At 54.2% G+C, this 18,461-nt stretch overlaps 2 protein-coding genes across 8 annotated transcripts in view; one reads left to right on the forward strand and one right to left on the reverse strand.

Moving 5' to 3' along the window:
* Positions 1–11,752, forward strand: part of Katnip (katanin interacting protein) — a 168,264-nt gene extending 156,512 nt beyond the window's left edge. For all 6 annotated transcript variants that reach the window (XM_050121617.1, XM_050121615.1, XM_050121616.1 and 3 more), the window contains 9 exons: positions 2,193–2,358; positions 3,384–3,541; positions 4,563–4,627; positions 5,526–5,636; positions 7,567–7,706; positions 9,041–9,142; positions 9,666–9,823; positions 9,910–9,998; positions 10,420–11,752. In XM_050121617.1, the coding sequence (XP_049977574.1) occupies positions 2,193–2,358; positions 3,384–3,541; positions 4,563–4,627; positions 5,526–5,636; positions 7,567–7,706; positions 9,041–9,142; positions 9,666–9,823; positions 9,910–9,998; positions 10,420–10,478 (1,048 nt within the window). In that variant the 3' untranslated portion in view covers positions 10,479–11,752. The remainder of the gene's footprint in view (positions 1–2,192; positions 2,359–3,383; positions 3,542–4,562; positions 4,628–5,525; positions 5,637–7,566; positions 7,707–9,040; positions 9,143–9,665; positions 9,824–9,909; positions 9,999–10,419) is intronic.
* A 3,363-nt stretch (positions 11,753–15,115) lies between these two features.
* Positions 15,116–18,461, reverse strand: part of Gsg1l (GSG1 like) — a 191,676-nt gene continuing 188,330 nt past the window's right edge. For both annotated transcript variants that reach the window (XM_050121627.1, XM_050121628.1), the window contains exon 7: positions 15,116–17,804. In XM_050121627.1, coding sequence (XP_049977584.1) covers positions 17,707–17,804 — 98 coding nt within the window. In that variant the 3' untranslated portion in view covers positions 15,116–17,706. The remainder of the gene's footprint in view (positions 17,805–18,461) is intronic.

Below are 18,461 nucleotides of genomic sequence, written 5' to 3' on the forward strand. Positions count from 1 at the left end.
AGTTCCAAGTACTGGGATTATAGAAGCATACCACCAACTCATCTCTCTCATGTTTGTTTTTATATTTTTCTTTTATTGAAAATAGATTTTTTTTCAGTTAGGTATAGTATCACACACCTTTAATGCCAACACTCTGGAGGCAGTGGCAGGCAGATCTCTGAGTCTGAGGCCAGCCTGGTCTACAGAGTGAGTTGTTCAGCACAACAAAGACTACACAGAGAAACCCTGTCTTTATAAAACAAAAACAAAGAGAGAGAGAGAGAGATTTTTTCATCCAGCACATTCTGTTTATGGTTCCCCTCCTCCAGATCCCCTGAGTTCCTCTCCACCTCCCCTCCATCCAGATCTAAAGAATAAAAAATAAAATAAAACAAATAGGAACAGGGCAAAACAAGCCAACAAGAGCCAAAGATAAGCGTAAGAATGTCATGTAGACACAGAGACATACACATTCTCACACACAGAAATCCTATAAAAACACAAAACTGGAAGCCATAATATATACGCAAAGGACCTATAAGGTTTAAAAACAAACAAACAAAATTCCCACCCTGACAAAACACGAGACAAAGAACCCCCAAAGATGCCACTGAGTTTGCGTTCTGTTGGCCGTCTACTGCCAGGCATGGGGGCTGCTGCCTTTAAGCCATCTCTTCTGTTTTTATCCTTGCTGATGGTCTTAGATTCTGGGAACGCCTGTGCCCATTTATACATTTGTTTGCAATATTTATTTTCATTTTTTGAAGCTCTGGGGATGGAGCCCAGAGCCTTTGGCATGGAGGGCAAGCATTTACTACTGAGTGCCCACCCTCCCCAGCCTTCTGATGTGACAGGATGGCCCAGGCTCCTCTTGTCTCTCTTGTCCCAACCTGGCCTCTACCATATCCCTGCAGTGACAGGGTCCTAGTGGTGGCCATAGTGCTTAGAGACCCCAGTCTAGCATGAGAATGGCTTGTTACTACTGGGTGTCTCGGGACAGAACCAGCTGATTGCCCAGGAGGAGGCTGCTTTTGCTGCCAACCTCTCTGCCATCCATCTCCAGTGTCCCCTTTCCCAAAACCCTGCAACAGGGTTCTGGAGACTGGCAGCCAGTCTCCAGGACGGAGGTAATTGCTCTGGAAGGAAACAGCAGTCTGCAATAGCCAGCTTCCTTCACAAACAGCAGGGTTGGCCTGCTGAATTTCCTCAGTTTTAACATGCCAGCAATTGTAAGACACACCATCCATCAATTTAATAACAGCCTTTAGAGCACAGGCGAGAGAATGCTTTACCTCCGTGGATGAACACTTAGATTTATTCTAAACCGCACACTATCAAATGGTAAGGGGAAAAGTTGATTTTAGATAAAGGAATTGTGGCCACAGCCTGAGTCACTCACAGGACAGTGGCCCCCAAGGGTGGGGTGGAGTGGGGCTGATTGTCTCTGGGGCCAGGTCTCCAAGTCGCCATGCCACACAGAGGACAAAGGTTAGAGTCCAGGCTGAAGAGGCTGAGGCAGGAACCGATGCAATGGGGCTGAGGTAACTGGTTTGGAAACCCCTCCTGCTGGCTGGGGTTTCCCTGGGGCACTCAGACCTGTGGCTACCAAGCAGGTTGGCTCATCACAAGCATGGAGCCACCTGCCTCTTCTGGCACTTGTCCCTAGCCTAGGTCTGCCGAGTTTCCTGTGTTTTAGAGACCTTACCAAGAGAGATGGGATCACTTCCCTCAACTGTGCCTCTGCATCTTTCAGAACGTTTGGACAACAGAGAAAAGGCCCACCTCCCACCACAGTGCACCCCTTCTGACCTCATTCCCAGCTGGAGCTGGTCCTGGCTGCTGTGGTCTGCCTGCCTGGCCACACCCCACATCTCATGATTGTACTTTCCTGTTAGCCACAGCACATCTTAGGGTGCCTGCATCACAGCTCTGTGCTTAGCTCATTTCTACAGTCTGCCTTCCTGGCATGTGGATGTAATCGTTAGCAGAAGTCTCCCAACCTGCGGCCACTGGGCTGAGGAACTCCAGCTGTGTGTTAGCCTGGTGAGGATGAGTGCCACTCAGCATCTTGATGAGCATACACTGTTTTTAGCCCTTCTTAAGTGTCATTGCTTGACTTCGCTGTTCACCCACCTCCCAAGACACAGGTAAGTGAGGGAAGCGACTTTCTGAGGCCTCCCACCGTCTGGCTGACCTGCCCTTGTTGCCTGCAGGTTAATCGACGGCATGAACATCACCACCGAGGATGAACACATGTGGCTGATCCCCTTTTCCCCTGGGTTGGACCATGTGGTTATGATCCACTTTGACAGAGCCCAAAGCATTGCTGGCCTGCGCCTCTGGAACTACAATAAATCTCCCGAGGACACCTACCGAGGGGTAAGCCGGGCAGAGCGGAGTCCACTGTCAGGGAGGCAGCATGATGAATGGCTGGTGTGGGTGCTGGAGAGGAGCATAAATCCTCCAGAACCTTCCAAATGGAGGGGGGTGACATCCAGGGAGAGAACAAGCTGTGTTTCCCGCACACAGGGCAGCCTGGGGAACTGCAGGGCTTGCCTCTCCTGTGACTGTGGGTCCCCTTCCCACACCGTCCAGGGTTGTTGTGTCAGCCATGGGCCTGTTGTCCGTTGAGCACTGGAGAAGGTGCTATGAGGCAGTCTGTGTGCCTTCCTCGTTCCATTGGGTTCTCATCCTGCCTCCTCTTACTGCCCCACCTCTCAGGGTTCTGAGAAGGCAGGGAAAGAGTTGTCATTCTCTTGGGAACTACATAGCTAGAGTCTGGTCTCCGTCTGCCAAGCATAGAACCCACTTTCTCTTTCAGTTGCTGGAGAAAAGGCCGGGGTGGCAAGTAGCCTCAGAATGTATGTAGCCCTTGCAGTTTGCTGGTGGATCCCAGCAGCATGGCTAGAAGATTCCTGCCTGGACAGTGTGGGCACTTATGTGTGATTGTGTGCACGCAGCAAGCTCTCAGTGAGCACAGTGCTGCTACCTGTCAGAAGGACCAGCTGGGTCTCCGTTATGTACCTAGAAAGGGCTTGCTAGGTGCTGAGGGTAGAAAGGGGGAAGCTGTGCCCATCTCCCAGATGGGGAGGGAGGTGAATGGAGGCTGGAGGCCTGCACAGCACTTGTGGTAGAGGTGGTACCCTTGACCGTCTCACCACACTGCCACAGGCTCAGCCACTGATGTCTGGAGTCCCGCACCAAGTCCCATGCCTCCCTTGGGACTGAGACACGTAGATAGGATACACAAGTAAGTATCCTTTGGGCAGGGGCCTTACTCCAGGTGTTTTGTGTCCAAAATGGAACGTGACTGTCCTTGGAACTCAGGCCTGGCTCGATGTCCTGGTGTGGTAGAAAAGCCATCCACTGTCTTAGACTCAGGCAAGCTGTGTCTCCTTCTCTAGGTCAAAATCGCCCACGTGTCCCTGGATGGCCTGTGTGTGTCTCCCGCAGAAGGCTTTCTTATCCGAAAGGGGCCTGGCAACTGTCACTTTGATTTTGCACAAGAAATCCTCTTTGGGGACTACCTGCAGACCCGGCTGTCACCGGCACCCACCAGGAGGTGAGGGAGTGTGGGCTGGCCCACCAGTGTCCTCTGTGTGCACCCTCAGGGCTGGAGCTGCGGCCACGTGTATTGTCTAGAAACAGCTTCTCTTCCCCAGTCCCGATCCATAGAAGGAGCAGGTGGGAAGCTCTCTTTGGGTTTACAGGGATGTCCTGGCCCTAGTATCCAGCATCCAGGTGGAAACCAAGTAAGTTTTACCCATTTACAGCCCCCAGTGTCAGAGCACCAAAGGCCACAATAGGGAAACAAAAGAGCTCCCTTCCCCAATGGCAAAATTGTTAACAGTATCTTTGCATAGCACAGGCCAAGGAAGGCTGTAAAGAAGCTGGATGGGAGGGCAGTGTAGTAGTTGTCTCTGTAGCCCTGGCCAGCCTAGAACTCACTGTGTAGATTAGGCTGGCCTTGAACTCACAGAGATCTTCCTGTCTCTTAGAATTTATGGTTGGAAGCCGGGATTTTATATTCATTTCACAGAAGTGGAAACTGCAGCCTGGACTGGGGATCATGAAGCCAGCAATGCTCAGGGTTTCCCCTCCATTCCCTTTCTCTTCTGCATCCCCATCCTGCCTACATTCCAGGGCCTCTGCTATGGCCAACTTGATCACCGTGCAAGGCCGCCCAACCTCTGTCCATCCAAATGGCCTGTCACACTCAGGCACCCTGCCCTATCAGCAGCACCCAGCCCTCAGCCTAGCAGACTCCACTCCTCTGGGAGAGCAGGGGGTGTGGTTCAGAGAGTGACCCCGAGGCACATCTCACCCAGTCACGCACCAGCTGCATGGCTTTCCTAAGTGGCTTCACCACTCCGTCTGGGTGCCCCCCCACACACACCTCTAGGCTACTCTGAGGATTGCAAGGGTCTGTAACAGGAGAGCTGCATCCCCCACCATCCCCCACACAGCATCTCCCCTGGGTAAATGGGAGCTCACACTGGCGCCTCTGCAGTCCTTGGCCGAGGAGTGTCTCTTGGTGACCCTGGAACAGAAGGGCTCACGGTGCTGTTTTGGTCTCTTCCCAGGCTGGATTCGAAGAGCCTGGAGCGAGCCAGCATGGACTACGAGGCCCCGCTCATGCCCTGTGGCTGTATCCTTCTCCCTGGCGGCTGGAGTGCTCATGGGAAAGTGCAGCTAAGGAAGGCAGCACAAAGGGCCCAGCTGAGAGGGGCTGGAAAAGAGACAGGTGACCCAGAGAGCTGGCAGGGAGAAGGCAGGGACAGAGGCAGCAAGAGCCCCTCCTTCCTAGTGTGACCTCATTGCATGACAGGGAAACATGGCCCTGGGAGCAGGCCACAATGACAGCCCCACTTCCCAGCCTTGTAAATTAAATCATGGGAGTCAGGCATGATGGAGGCAGGAGGATCATGAGTACTAGACCATCCTAGACTACCTAGAAAGACACTGTCTCTTCAAAAAAGAGAAAAAAATCCAAAAGCTAAATGCAAAAAAACAAGAAGTCAGAGAGGTCAGATTTGCCTTGGTCTCTCCAGAGGTGTCCAGATCTGGAAGGAAGCAATGCCTTTGCCTGTGACTACCTGGGATGTTCCTGGGCTCCCAGGACTTCTGTTCCTGCTTCTAGAAATTGAGGACCGGGAAGACCCAAGGGGGGGCAGGCATCACCTCTTGCACAAGGACCTTGTCAGGAGGAATCGTTCTGCTGACCTGAGGCTGTTTCCCCACCCCTAACGTGCTTATTCCCATGAACTTGAAAGACACAGAGGAGAGGTGTCTTGTTCTAATCATTTTATTCCCGGGCAGATGGGGGCACAAGGCAGGAGAGTCCCACCAGAACCATCTGTCCCCCTGTCTGCTCCTAGAACGGCTCCTTCCTGTCCACCCAGGTGTGGTGCTGTGTTCCTTTTAACAGACATCCATCCCTGGGAGAGGGACCCTTCCATGACAGACAAGAAGAGCCCCTATCACCTCTGCCACTGTGTGGCCTTCTCCGGAAAACTGAGCTTCTCTCTTCCTTAACCATAGCACAGTCATCTTCCAGTTCCAGCTGCTGTCCAGCTGGGGTGACCCCTACTACATCGGCCTCACGGGGCTGGAGCTGTATGACGAGCATGGGGAGAGGATCCCGCTGTCCCAGAACAGTATCCTTTCTCCTGGGAGCAGGAGGCGGCATGGGAAATGCTGCTGGCAGACTGGTGCAGGCTCCCAAGCCTGTAATTCTAGCCCTCAGGAGGTGGAGGCTGGAGGATTTTTCCCTATGTGAGGGCAGCCTGAACTACATAGCAAGGCCCTATTTCAAAAGACCAGATGAAGGTCAGACATGGTGGTACACACCTCAGGTATCTATGAGTTTGAGGCCAGCCTGGATTACCTTGTCACAAAACCAAAGACCTACTGATAATGATGATGACGGTGACGATGACGATGATGATGATGATGGCAACGTTGAAGTTGATTGTGGTGGTAGTGTGGCAGGGGTGGTGATGGAAGTTAGATGATACAGTATGATGCCACTGGACCCTTAGAGATGCTCTTAACATGATTACAAAGGTAGCTACAACCGGTTCTCTGCAGACTGGAGTCCCATGATTAAGAGTGCAGGGAGATCCCTGCTAAGCATAGGCCCTTGGAGGGCACAGACACCTGGTGTTTAAAGGCCCTGACAGTCTGCAGCAGAATTCAGTGGGAGAGGAGTGTATTAACTGGGGGGCCGTTTGCTCCTGATGTGTCCATGTGGAGCCGTTGATTGGCCCAGAGAGTTCTGAAGGATTTCAGTTTGGTTGTTGGAATTTTTGGTGCAATGCAGCCTCTGGAAGTTGGCTTGAGATGTGCCCATACAAGGCCCTTGGTCATGCAGAGTGACAGCGACTAAACCAAAGGCCTCGTGGACGCCTTTTCAGTTTCCCTCAGTGCTGACTCCTGGGGCTCTTGTTGTCTGTCAGCCCCCCAAACTCAGTGATCCCTGGGGACTTCTGTACCAGGCATTGGGAGACTAAACCCATGCACCCACAGAAATCTTGGGAACAAAGTATTCTGGAATCCTCATTGTCCAGAAGTGGAACTTTTGAGACCTGTTTACCCCAGGTCACAGAGCCCAGTTGTAAAGCTTTAAACTCTCTTGCTTATCTTCTTTGTCGTCTGCTTATCGTCAGCATCCTTGAGTGTGTGATCTCTGGCCCTCCAAGTAGGGAAATGCCAGCCTAGCCCCAAAGTGTGTCCTAGGTCTACCTGAGGACCTGGGTGTCTCTGGAGTTATTGTCTTCCTCATAATGTAGGGAATGGCTCCCAGATCTCTAAACTTCACTAATTTTACCAAGAGGGCTCATGGCCAGTGTCCTCTGAGGTTCTCCTGCCCATCTTAGAGCATAGAAGTTTTGTGCCCCTGTTACAGGTGAGGGGGCAGGATAGGTAGTGCCCAGTGACTTGCCTGAGATTTCCTGTGACAGCGACAGAGACAGACCCAGATTCTGCACATGCGCTTTGAGGTCCCTGCTCTAATCAGCTCCTGTAGGGCCAAGGTGGCAGATGTGACAAGACTGTGATTTGCCAGTCACTTGCCTGCCCGAGTGGATGTGGCCTGGATTTCAGAGCAGTGGCAGCACTAGCACCCTGTCTGGGCTTCTGCAATCCCTCATTCCCAGCTATTCCACCGTGGTGCCCTGACTCTGAACTTGACCCCTTAGCCCCCCACACAATCCCTTCTCCTTGGCCACAACCCCATTTTCTTAGAAAATAGAATATTCTGGGCGGTGGTGGCACACGCCTTTAATCCCAACACTCGGGAAGCAGAGGCGGGCGGATCTCTGTGAGTTTGAGGCCAGCCTGGTCTACAGAGTGAGTTCCAGGACAGGCTCCAAAGGTACAGAGAAACCCTGTCTCAAACAAACAAACAAACTACAAAACAAAAATAGAATGCATCTATTTTCACTGTCATTCCCAGCCTGCCAAAGTGTAGGACGCCAGCCCAGCATCTCCTGAGACACAGTGCTGACCGCTTGACAGCCGCCTTGAGGGTGACACACTGTGCACAGTGTATGAGTTTGGGTTACGACAGCTTAACCTACACTTCAGACATTGCAGCCTTTCCGGACAGCGTGAACGCTCTTGAAGGTGTATGCGGGGACGTGCGAACCCCCGACAAGCTTATTGACCAAGTCAACGACACCAGTGATGGCAGGCATATGTGGCTGGCCCCCATCCTGCCCGGTCTGGTGGGTACCTGCCCTCGGACCCAGTGTCTCTGGGAGCCACCAGAAAGATGCCAGCTGTGACTAACAGCTCTTGTGTGACCCTTCCAGGCCCACAGTTCCTTCTCTTACTCCATGGACTTTACTCAAAAAAGATACCAGATGTGTGAGGCGCTCCAGGGACCCTGAAGTCAGGGTCTCTGCATCTTCTTGCCTCTTCTTGTAAGGCCTCTGCAGCCCACTCCACTGTGGCATTTCCCCCTTTCCACTCTCCTCTGCCTGGTTCTGTTCCTTATATCATCACATGGCCCAAGCCTCAGTGTAGCCATCTTGCCCTCGCTCTGGCCCCCGGCAGCCAAGTCAGCCATTCTTACCACTGACTCTTTCCTAGCTCTCAAACCCTGCAGTGGGTCTGATCCATCATCGCAGAGAGGGAGGAAGGTCCAGGAGAGGGTACTGGCCACCAGCACCCTCCACCTCAGGAGCAGAGCCTGTCAGCAGAACATGGTGGGATGCAGGGTCCCTGCCCCTCTCCTGTAACTCAGTATAAAATGACATTTTCCTCTTAGAGGAGGGAACAACTCCCACAGGGCCAACCCCTCAGCCTGGCGCCCTGCTGTTAAGGGGTACACACAGCCCTTGTGGCCCTTAGAGCCCAACCAAAAGCTGTTCACTGCCCTTCTCTGGCCACTGTCATTCTCCTAGTGGGAATCTAAGAGTCTGAGCAGAAGGAGCCCCCACCCAGCCAGGTCTTTGCTCTCCGCAAGCTAGACTCACCTCACATCCAGTTCTTTAACTTACTGGCCCTCCAAGTGAGGAGGGAGGTTTTTCTGATGTTGAGCCTGCTGCACCGTTCAGTTCGTGCTGACCTGAGGCTGAGTGCTAGCGGTTTGGTACTCCCCGGCAGACATGGGCTAGAAGAAACCATGGTGCCTGGGCCAGAGGACTCTGGCTTTTCCTTTGTAACTCTTGGAAAGGATAAATGGGTCAGGACCATGCTCATTGCTTGGTGGGGAGATGCTCCCGGCCTCAGCAGGTGGAGACTGTCCCTGGGCTTTGACCCGAGGAACAGAAGGCCAGGCTGCTCTCAGTTCTCCGCCAGGATTTAAATGAGGGCCACAGCAGCAGGAGGCAGCAGGCCCTCCCAGAGCCAGCTCAGCAGTTTGTTCCAAACGCAACCACACGTGACTGGACTCAAAATGGGGTCTGAGGAGAAGAGACCTCGGAACTTGAAGCTTCCCACAAGGGGTGTGCTGCCACTGGCATCTGGGGCCCAGCTTCCTGCCCTGGTGCCCTGGGCCCAGCCTGCAGCTCTGTTTCCAAACACAGTTGCTTTAATTAGCTTTGCTCTCTGACAGGTGAACCGGGTGTATGTCATCTTCGATCTGCCCACCACTGTGTCAATGATCAAACTGTGGAATTACACAAAAACACCTCAGCGAGGAGTGAAGGAGTTTGGCGTGAGTCCTCACTAGCTGGTGTGGGAGATGACTGTGCTCTCTGGGAATTGGGCTGTGGGCAATTACCATTTGCTGCAGTTGGGTCTCTGTCTCCAGTTGCAACCTTGGAAATGCCTGGTCCCCCAGAGCAGGGAAATCAGCCACCCACCGTGAATTCAGAACAGCTTTGGAATAATCCAAAGCAAGCTCTGAACTTGGCCCTGGACTTGGTGTTGCTTTCAGGGCTCTCTCTAGAATCACACAGCCTTAAGAGGCACCTGGGTGGCCAGGGGGAAAGAGCAGAAGCCATGGGGGCCACAGATTGAGTCTGCCTCTATCTCTAGAGTTGGTCACCCAGTATTGTGAAATTCCTGGAGCCTCAGCTTCCAAACCTGCAGTCCACACTGACAGCATGTGTCCTTCATGCTGGTGTGGGGGCGGGCCTACCATCAACACAGGTCTTCAGTGAAGCTTGGGCTTGGGACAGCAGAGGGGTGGGGTGAATGTAGGAGGGGCAGGGCCTCATTCCTATTCTGTCTCTTAGCTGCTGGTGGATGACTTGCTGGTGTACAATGGCATTCTTGCCATGGTGAGTCACCTGGTTGGGGGCATCCTGCCCACATGTGAGCCTACCGTGCCCCACCATACCATCCTCTTTGCGGAGGACACTGACTCGTGTCACCAGGAGAAACACACTATCAGGTACACCCCTGACCAGCTCTAATGAGGATGGGTGGCAGGGACCTGGCCTGGGAGTCTGATGGGCCTTCTGTCTGCCTCTCCTGCAGTAAGGCAGAGGAAGACCAGGACATACAGATGACGAATGAAAACCAGGTCGTCACCACCTCGAGGAGGAAGCCAGGCACTGCTGACCCAGGCAGGTGGCATGTCTCTGCCCTGCACATCCCTGTCAGAGGTTCGGTCTGGGTGGAGAGAAAGCAGGCATCAGAGTCTACTGGCCTTACCCTGCCTGCTCAACACCTCTTTCCGTCTGGGAACCTGTCCCAGAGTAACAAGCAGCTTCTGGCTGCATGCCTTCCCTTTGACCAGGAAGGAAGGGCAAGGCACACTGTGGGAAACCAGGAAAAGGCACCAAGAAGAGGACTTCCTGGGACAGGTGGCATCTGATCTGGGTCCTAAAGGATGACTAGTAGCATAGACAAAGGCCTTATGGGTTCCATGGTAGAGCCTACTTCATGCATGGGATAGGCTATGAAGGATGCCCAGAACACAGGCTAGCCAGGTCTATGTCTGCTCTCAGGGACTGTGTAACTCACTCCTGTGTCCTGTTTCCACAGCCTTACGCCCCAAAACCTGCATACGTGAGAAGGAGCTCTCCAGGCGTTGGCGGTGCTGACTGGGACAGGAGGGAGAGCCGCTCCAGGCTGGCTAGGTTCTATCACCATTCCTGGACAGCGCCCATGTTCCTCACACTTCAGGGGTGGCCAGCTGGATCCCCAAGGGCTGAAAGAGTGTGAAGAGACAGGAGACTTTAATCACAGCCTCAGGAACTCTGGGGGTCAGATGAAAGGGTCGAGAACAGAATAGCTGCCCCCGGCCACACTGGGCTGCTGCTGGGAGCCAGGGGTACCTGGGTTGGTTCTTCTTTGTGCCTCTCCTGTGAGGTCCGTAAGAGCAGGGCCTGTGGCACCCCAGTCCTAGGCAGCTCCTGATCCAGGCCAGAACTCAGTACATGACCATGAGGCCAGTGCCCCTGCTGCACAGCCCTGCTCACTAAGGGCAACAGAGACGCTGAAAGGCCGGCTGTGCCACAGCTCCTCACCTATCCAGTGCCTCTGGAGGCCTGGAGGGGACAGGCCTAGGTGGCCTCGGTCCTGCTAAGGAGAGGAAGTGAGCTGTAATATTTGCTGAAATCTGCCCTCAGCCCCTGCCTCTCCTCCCATCACTTACACACACACACACACACACACACACACACACACACACACACACACACACACACGTCAGAGTTGGGAGGACCTGGGCTCAGGCTTGCCCCTTCTCCCTGCAGCCCAGAGCCCCATGCCTGCATGTACATCTATAGAACAAGCTCAGATCAGGGACCCAATCAGTCTCCCAGCAGTGGGTAATTTCTGGTTCCAAATATTAATCTGTTGTTTTCCTGGCTTGCGGCCCAGTGGGGCTGGTGCCGTGGTACGGAGCTCAGTACGTTCTGATGCTACTAAGAAGCACAAAAGCTTCCAAGCGGCAACACCCAGCAGCTGTACAGATGTTTTAATTCGAAGCCAGCTGATGTGCAGATAGGATTGCCTCTCTGATGAGAATCCATCATCTCTGTAGCCTCCAGGGTCCCCCGGCTCCTCCACTCATTCCCAGATGAACCGCACACCTCCCAGGAGGCCCATCAGACCAGCTCCTAGAAGGAAGCTAAGACCACGGCTTTAACAGGAATCCAACTTCTAGTTCTCAGGGTGGACACAGGTTTTTTTTGTTTGTTTGTTTTGTTTTTTTTTTTTTTTTGACCACCCAAGACTGTGACCTTGGTGTGCTTCCTGCAGATCCTTGGTGGGTGTTTATAAGTGTATAAACAGTGTGTAAATGCAGTCTCAGAGGGAAGGCACTGGTACAAGCATTAACTCTCAAATAAATGTCTATTTTTTCTTAACAAAATCAATAAAAAATGTTATTAAGAATAGAGTGTGGTACACTGGATGGGGTCAGCCTGAGGGAGCCTTTGCTGCCTCCAGCCCTATGCCACGGTTGATCTAAGGCTTGCTGAAAACTCGTGCATGTGCCTATCTGAGCTCTGCTTCCACGCCTGCAGGTGGGGACATGGCCCTGGACCCATTTTCTCTGCCGTGTCCACCTACCACACCAGGAAACTGTGCATGCATTACACACCCGGCACTAATCATTTAATCCATGTTACATATAAAGGGGCTAGGGCACAGAGAAGCTGCGTAACCTTCCCAGGGCACGCGACTTTGAAAGCTGTTGATGAATGCACAGATCCTCAGGTGACTGCTTGCTGGACAGCAGGGTGACGGCCCCCTAGGAGTCTTTGGCTACAGGGCCTCATCTGTGGCGACTTCAGATTCCTAGGGTCATCCTCCACCTGCTGTTCTTACCCACTTCCTCCAGAAGAGTATGGCTGGTCCTTAGCATCAGGACTCAGTTGCTCTTGGACAGGAAGGGGGAGGTGAACATCTACACCCAGGCGACCTCAGTTCTCTAGAAAGTCACCACCCAGCTGTGGTACCAGTGAGGAGCACGGGCCCTGCAGAGCGTGGGCTCTGTACCTACACACACACACACACACACACACACACACACACACACACACACACAGAGCGTGGGCTCTGCATCTCCACACGCTCACACACACACACAGGGTGTGGGCTCTGCACCTACACACACACACACAAGCACAGAGCGTGGGCTCTGTACCTCCACACGCTCACACACACACAGAGCATGGGCTCTGCACCTACACACACACACACACACACACACACACAGCATGGGCTTTGCACCTCCACACACACACACAGAGTGTGGGCTCTGCACCTACACACACACATACACACACACACACAGAGCATGGGCTCTGCACCTCCACATGCTCACACACACACTCAAACTCATCCACACACTGCTGTGGGTAAGAAGCATGGCCTCTGTCCTATGGGGCAGACACTGGCCAGACTGTCCCCTATATCCATCCAGTCCCTTACACCCTGCTTGGCCCCCTGCTTGCCTCTGGGGGGATGTACAGAGCAGCCTCATCTGGTGATGGAGCCAGTGAGGGTGTTCACACTGTGGCTGCCCAGAACCAGACCAGGCGAGTGAGGCTAGATGGAGAAATGGCCTAGGGTAGTGCTCTTCAGATGTCCCCATGGCTCCTTTGTTCTGCTGGCTTTCATCTTCGCAGCCAGGAGATGAAGTTGGGAAACACATGAAGGAGTAGGTGTGTGGCAGCAGTGTTCACAAAGAAGCCCCAACCCTGAGGACCTGCTACAGGCTGGGGAATTTGCATGCCCACTGATGCCCAGGGCTGTCTCTCAGCTCACAGCCTTGGCATATGGGCAGCTCTTGGCAGACTTGTTTCATAGGAACAGCAACAACACCAATGGTAGCCAACATATTTGAGACTGGCTCTCTGCCAGGGAGCTGGGCTTGTGGGGGGTGGACACTGGTCCTAATTTGCTGTAGGTGCCCTTCTCCCAGCACATTGCATGCTGGGCCATGTTTCCGTGGCCAGAAGACTTGAGTTCAAGTACAGGTTCCACCATCCTCTCTTCCCCAATCCAAAGCCACCCTGGCTGTGCTACCTCAATGGCGTTTAGGCCCTGACCCAGGCTCCCCTGCACAGCAGTGGCACCTTCTTCCAGGAGCTGACCCAGCATCCAGAGCTTGGGTCTCACAGTGCATCCCTCTCAGGAGACACTCAGCCAAGTCTCCTAGTGACCACCAGTTCATGTACAGACTTAAGAGCGGGATGCACAGACCTCGGGCTGGATATCACTGGCAGGGACTCTTTCCCGGAACAATAAGCCTGCCCCTGAGTTCCAGGATGTACTCGGCCTCATTGATTGCTCCAAAAGCGTCTCGTAGCCACTGACTGGACAGAGAGCCACCCTCCACCCCACTCCTACCCCTGTCTTTGTGGCAGGACGGTCCCCTTTCTACCAGTCTGGGACTCTTCACCCAGCTTGCTCCCTCCCTGGCAGAGGGAGAGGAAGAGAGACACCCCAGGCTGCCCTGTTGCAGCTTGGCCTACTTCCTCCCTCTTCCTGGTCACACAGCTTGGCTAGGTCCACAGCCACCAGCAGACCCCAGTCCTCCAGGAAAGCGAAAGTGATAGTGCGGGAGCTGGATGGAGAGTCGTCCAGGAAGGACTGGCCAGGGGACGGAAGCTGTGCTCCCTATGGGTCTGCATCCAGCCCTCCTGACTCTGTGGCTTTCTTGTATGGGGTTACGTGGGTAACCTCCTGGGATGGTATGTTTCTCCATCATGTTACCCCGTGGCAGCACCGTGTGCAGCTGTGTTCCACGTGTGCACGTCCTCTGGTGACTCCTTTCAGAGGGGGCCAACTGCAAGTGTGCGACGGGGCAGGATTCACACCCAGGCCTGTCCAAGTGCACATCAGGATGCTTGGTGCAGCCCTCACTTCCTCCCTTGCAGCAGCGGCTCCTGCCAGCCTCGTCCTCAGGCCTGGCAGCAAAGGCCCATGAATCAAGCTGACATTTCCATTACCTAGGAGATGAGTATATGACCGGGTCCGGGTGCTACGGTGGGGGTGGGGTGGCAGGGTGCCCACTCATCAAGACCACAAACCAGAGAAGACGTGGAGACTGGGATCTGCCCATCAGCTTTGGCCAGGGAAAACTGCTGTAGGTTTGAGATGAGGGCATCAGGGAGCCTGCAGCCTCAGTCTGAGGATGGGGTTGTGTCGTGTACCCAGACGTAGGTATGGATGCTGTGCATTTCCTAGCGTGGTCTGTGTAAACTGTCAGCCTGGCCAAGGTCAGCTTCTGAAGCTCAGTGCCCAGATGTGGTCCAGACTTGGGAAGGATAACAGCTCACGGTGTGGAACAACGATGCTAAGCCCGTTAGACCAGCCCTCTGCCTCCCTTCCTGGACTCTGGGTGGGTTGGGGCCCCTCCCGGGTTTCAGACCAGATGGTACCTCCTGGTTGTGGCTCCAGGAAGGACACGCAGTGGTGTTAACTCCCAGCAGGAAGAAAACCCTTCAGAAGGTGACTGTGAGACCCATGACATCACTAACCTGGAACTGCTTCCTTTTCTCTAGCCAGCAGCCTTCCTGCTGTACTGGGGGACAGTTGGGTTCCAGCCGCTTCCCTGAAGGACCCGAAGCCTCCTGGCCCCATGCTCATTCTCGTTCCCTTCCCTCCTGACAATGCCCCCATTCCGATCACCCACATACCATAATCACAGACCACTTGCATGATTATTTATTTAGCATTTTTCTTTAAGCCAGCTCTTTTTACTGAAATGCCTATTATGGTTCATTCTAAGTCACAACGCTTGACTCTGGAGCATGGACACGCCCACACAGTTTTCTAATACACATTTACATAGACACAGCTATTAAAACAGATGACGGATTTGCAACTAAAATCATCTCCTGGGCCTCCTGGGGCCCATGAGCGAATCACAGGGTCCCTGGATGACCATCAAGACCTACAAGGTTCCTGGTGGTGGGCCAGATTCTCAACCAGTGACCTCGCTCAGGATCCCTCAGAGTGGCTCGCACTTGCACAAGGCCAGTGTTGCAGCTCCCCGTGCTGGCCCTCTGGTGCCTTCATAGCTGTGCAGGGCTCTGCCCGGGCCAACTTCGTCTCCCCCACAGCTGCCCACACCAACCATGTGAGTGCAGAGTGGGAGAGAGGCGCCCTCAGAGTGGCTGAGCACAGCAAGCATGAACACAGAAGTGTGGGGTCCCCCCTTTACCCCCAGATGCTCATCTCTGCATTCCTGTGTCCTCCTCCCACACCAGTCCTTCCTCTTGTCCCCTGACCCTCCTCCCACACCTGACCCTCCTCCACAACCTCTCTGCTCAGCCACAGCACCTTCTCTCACTCAGTGCCCTGCAAGGACCCGGGAGTCCCGCCTTGGGCATCTGCTCTAGCCCAGAGCTGGGGTGACTTCTGAGACTACACACCTTGGCCAGCCCCACTCTGCTCAGAGCCCCCAGCTGTCCTCAGGATGAACTATGGGCCCCTCCTGAAGCTCTGAGTCCTCTCTCCAGCCTCCTGTCACCCTCACAGCCCCATCTTCCTCCACGCTTGTCATTTGGACCATTTGAAAGGGCTCTCCTATCCTGCTCTGCCCTCCACAACCTGACACCAGCAAGATGGCTTGGGTGTCATTCCCTTCATCACCTATCAATAACTCAGGTGGTCTCCAACAGGCCCCGCCTCAGCCCTATGGCCCCATTTCCCCTCACTGACAAGACGGCAGGGTGCTCTCCATGATCCAGACTCTGTGTCACCCTCCAGCAGCTGTAAGAGGTAGATAGAGTGAAGACTCCCATCTGTAGGGGAAGGCCCCCGGGGCTGAGGAGACAGGACCTGATGCTAGGCAGCCTGACCCCAGGTCGGGTACCACACCCAGCACACACACACACACACACACACACACACACACACACACACACCTGTCATCTCCCATTTCATCACTTGTCTGCTTCTCCGGACATTTCAGTGGCACACAGTAGGGGGCATGTAGAAGACACCTGTATGCATACAGTTGCACGGATGGGTAGCTGGGTGATGAAGACGGCTGGTACATGGGCAGATAACTGACAAGAGGAATGGCGATGAAGGATAATGGATAGGTGGATCGTGGGTGAATGGGTAATTGAGGACCGAGAGATGGATGATCTTATTCATGGTTAATGGATGGATGGACAGGTAGATGGATGCTGGATGGGTGGATAGGATGGATGGTTGGATAGGTGATGATGGATGCATGCTGCTAAATGGATGAATGAATAGATGGATGGATCATAAATGTATGGATGGATGTTGGCTAAATGGGTTGTGGTACATGGATGGGTGCTGGGCAAATGATGGATCATGTATGGATGAGTGGGTGCATAGATGAGGAGTGGGTGGGTGCATAGATGACGGTGGGTGAATGTTGGCTAAATGGATGGGTGGTGGGTGGGTGGGTAATGGCTGGAGAAGACCGCATTCTGCCTCGCTCCGCCAATCTCTAGAAATCCTTCAGGGCAGGATGGGTCCTCTTGGGAGACTTAACTGGGAGTGAGTCTGATTTAAATTCACTCTCCCCCATGTCAGCTCTAATCTCAAGCAAGAAACTTCGCTCTCTGGACCCCAAACTCTCACGGTCAAGACAGGAATTGTTTTTCACCAGGCAGATGAGCCAGAACTTTTATGTAAAGTGGCCATAGACACAGGGTAAAAGATCCCCAGGGTCAGGGTAATGTCACATTGCTGAGGTTCCCGAATACATGTGCTCCCTCCAGCTCCTGGCCTGCTCCTCCTGCCATGCTCAGGACTCTGGTGCTCTGCCCACCTGTCTCTAGCCTGACCACCGCAGGCCATGGATGGATGTTTGGCCCTGACTTCAGGGCCCAGGGCTCACACCTCCAGGGCAGGGTGATGATGAGGGAGCCAGCCCACACATAGCAAGAGAACAGGTTCAACAAGTATTTATTGAGCCCCTGCTGTGTGCCTGCTGTGCCCCCTGCAGAGGCAGTCGCTGCCTCTCCATCAATAAGGCCTGCTCACTGTCCCCACAGGGCCCTGCCTCTCTGGGCATCTGCTTGGCTTTGTGTCTGATCGTGGGTGTCCGGCGTTCAATGGTCAATGCCCATGTCCTTCCTGGCTTCCCAGCTGAGTGGGGCTCTAAGCGTGGTGGTGGCTGCTGCCTCCAAGTCTCTGTGCAGCCCGTACTGTCCCTCTGGCCTGCCTGACCCGTCTGTGGGGCCCCAAGACCCAGGCAGCGGTGGCAGTATAGGCCTGGTGTCTCCATGACTGGAGAGCTGAGTCCACAGCACACACACCAGGCTTCCATGTCCTGTGGGAGGGGTAGTGCCAGCGATGGCAGGAAGGCAGGGGCTGGCTTGGGTCACATCACACCCAGTGCCCCAGGACCCAGCACTGACGGTTTAGCTCGGCTGCCTCATGAGCTGAGCTCCGTGGCCAGGAGTCTCCCATGTGTGGCTGGTGCCCTGCAAGAGACAAGGCAGACATTACTGACAGTGGTCGTCTTCCACCTCTGCCACCTTGGCCTCTGGCCCAGCCCTAGCTTCCATCGGCTCCTGTCAACCCACCACGTTGCACTGTCCGCCACCATCCACGGACTCCCCAGCACACGGAACCCCAGCCTGTGCTTGCTGCCCGCCAGTGTATCCCACCAGCCCCCTCGCACACAGCCTGCTCACCCACCCAAACCCACGCATGCCCCTCTCACCCACCGGCCCCCTGCAGCCCATCATTCCCGTCCACTCCACTGCACACCTCCCAGCCCTCTCTCTACACCTACGTCTGCTGCAATCTAGACACTGGGGTGCTAACCCTTGCACTCATGGGCACACCCACCAACAGTCTGCCACCTTAGCTGCCCTACCTGTGTGTGTGTGTCCATAGGCTCAACGGTGCATATCAGACCAACCTCCCATCCCTACCATCTAGTCACTCCCTACAACTGTCCCTTCAACCCTCCTCCCAGCAGGTTCACTGAGTCCTCCCTACCCCATTTACCACCCACCCACCCATCCCTTACCCTACCGTCTCTCCACCTTTCCATCCAACCATTATAGCCAGGCTCCTCATGGGCCCGGAGGCACCTCAGAAGGAGTGTGAGCCAGAAGGCACTAGGAATGGGT

The sequence above is a fragment of the Alexandromys fortis genome, unplaced genomic scaffold (assembly GCF_014885135.2).
Source record: "Alexandromys fortis isolate MF-2015 unplaced genomic scaffold, M_Fortis_MF-2015_v1.1 scaffold_199, whole genome shotgun sequence".
Lineage (NCBI taxonomy): Eukaryota > Metazoa > Chordata > Mammalia > Rodentia > Cricetidae > Alexandromys > Alexandromys fortis.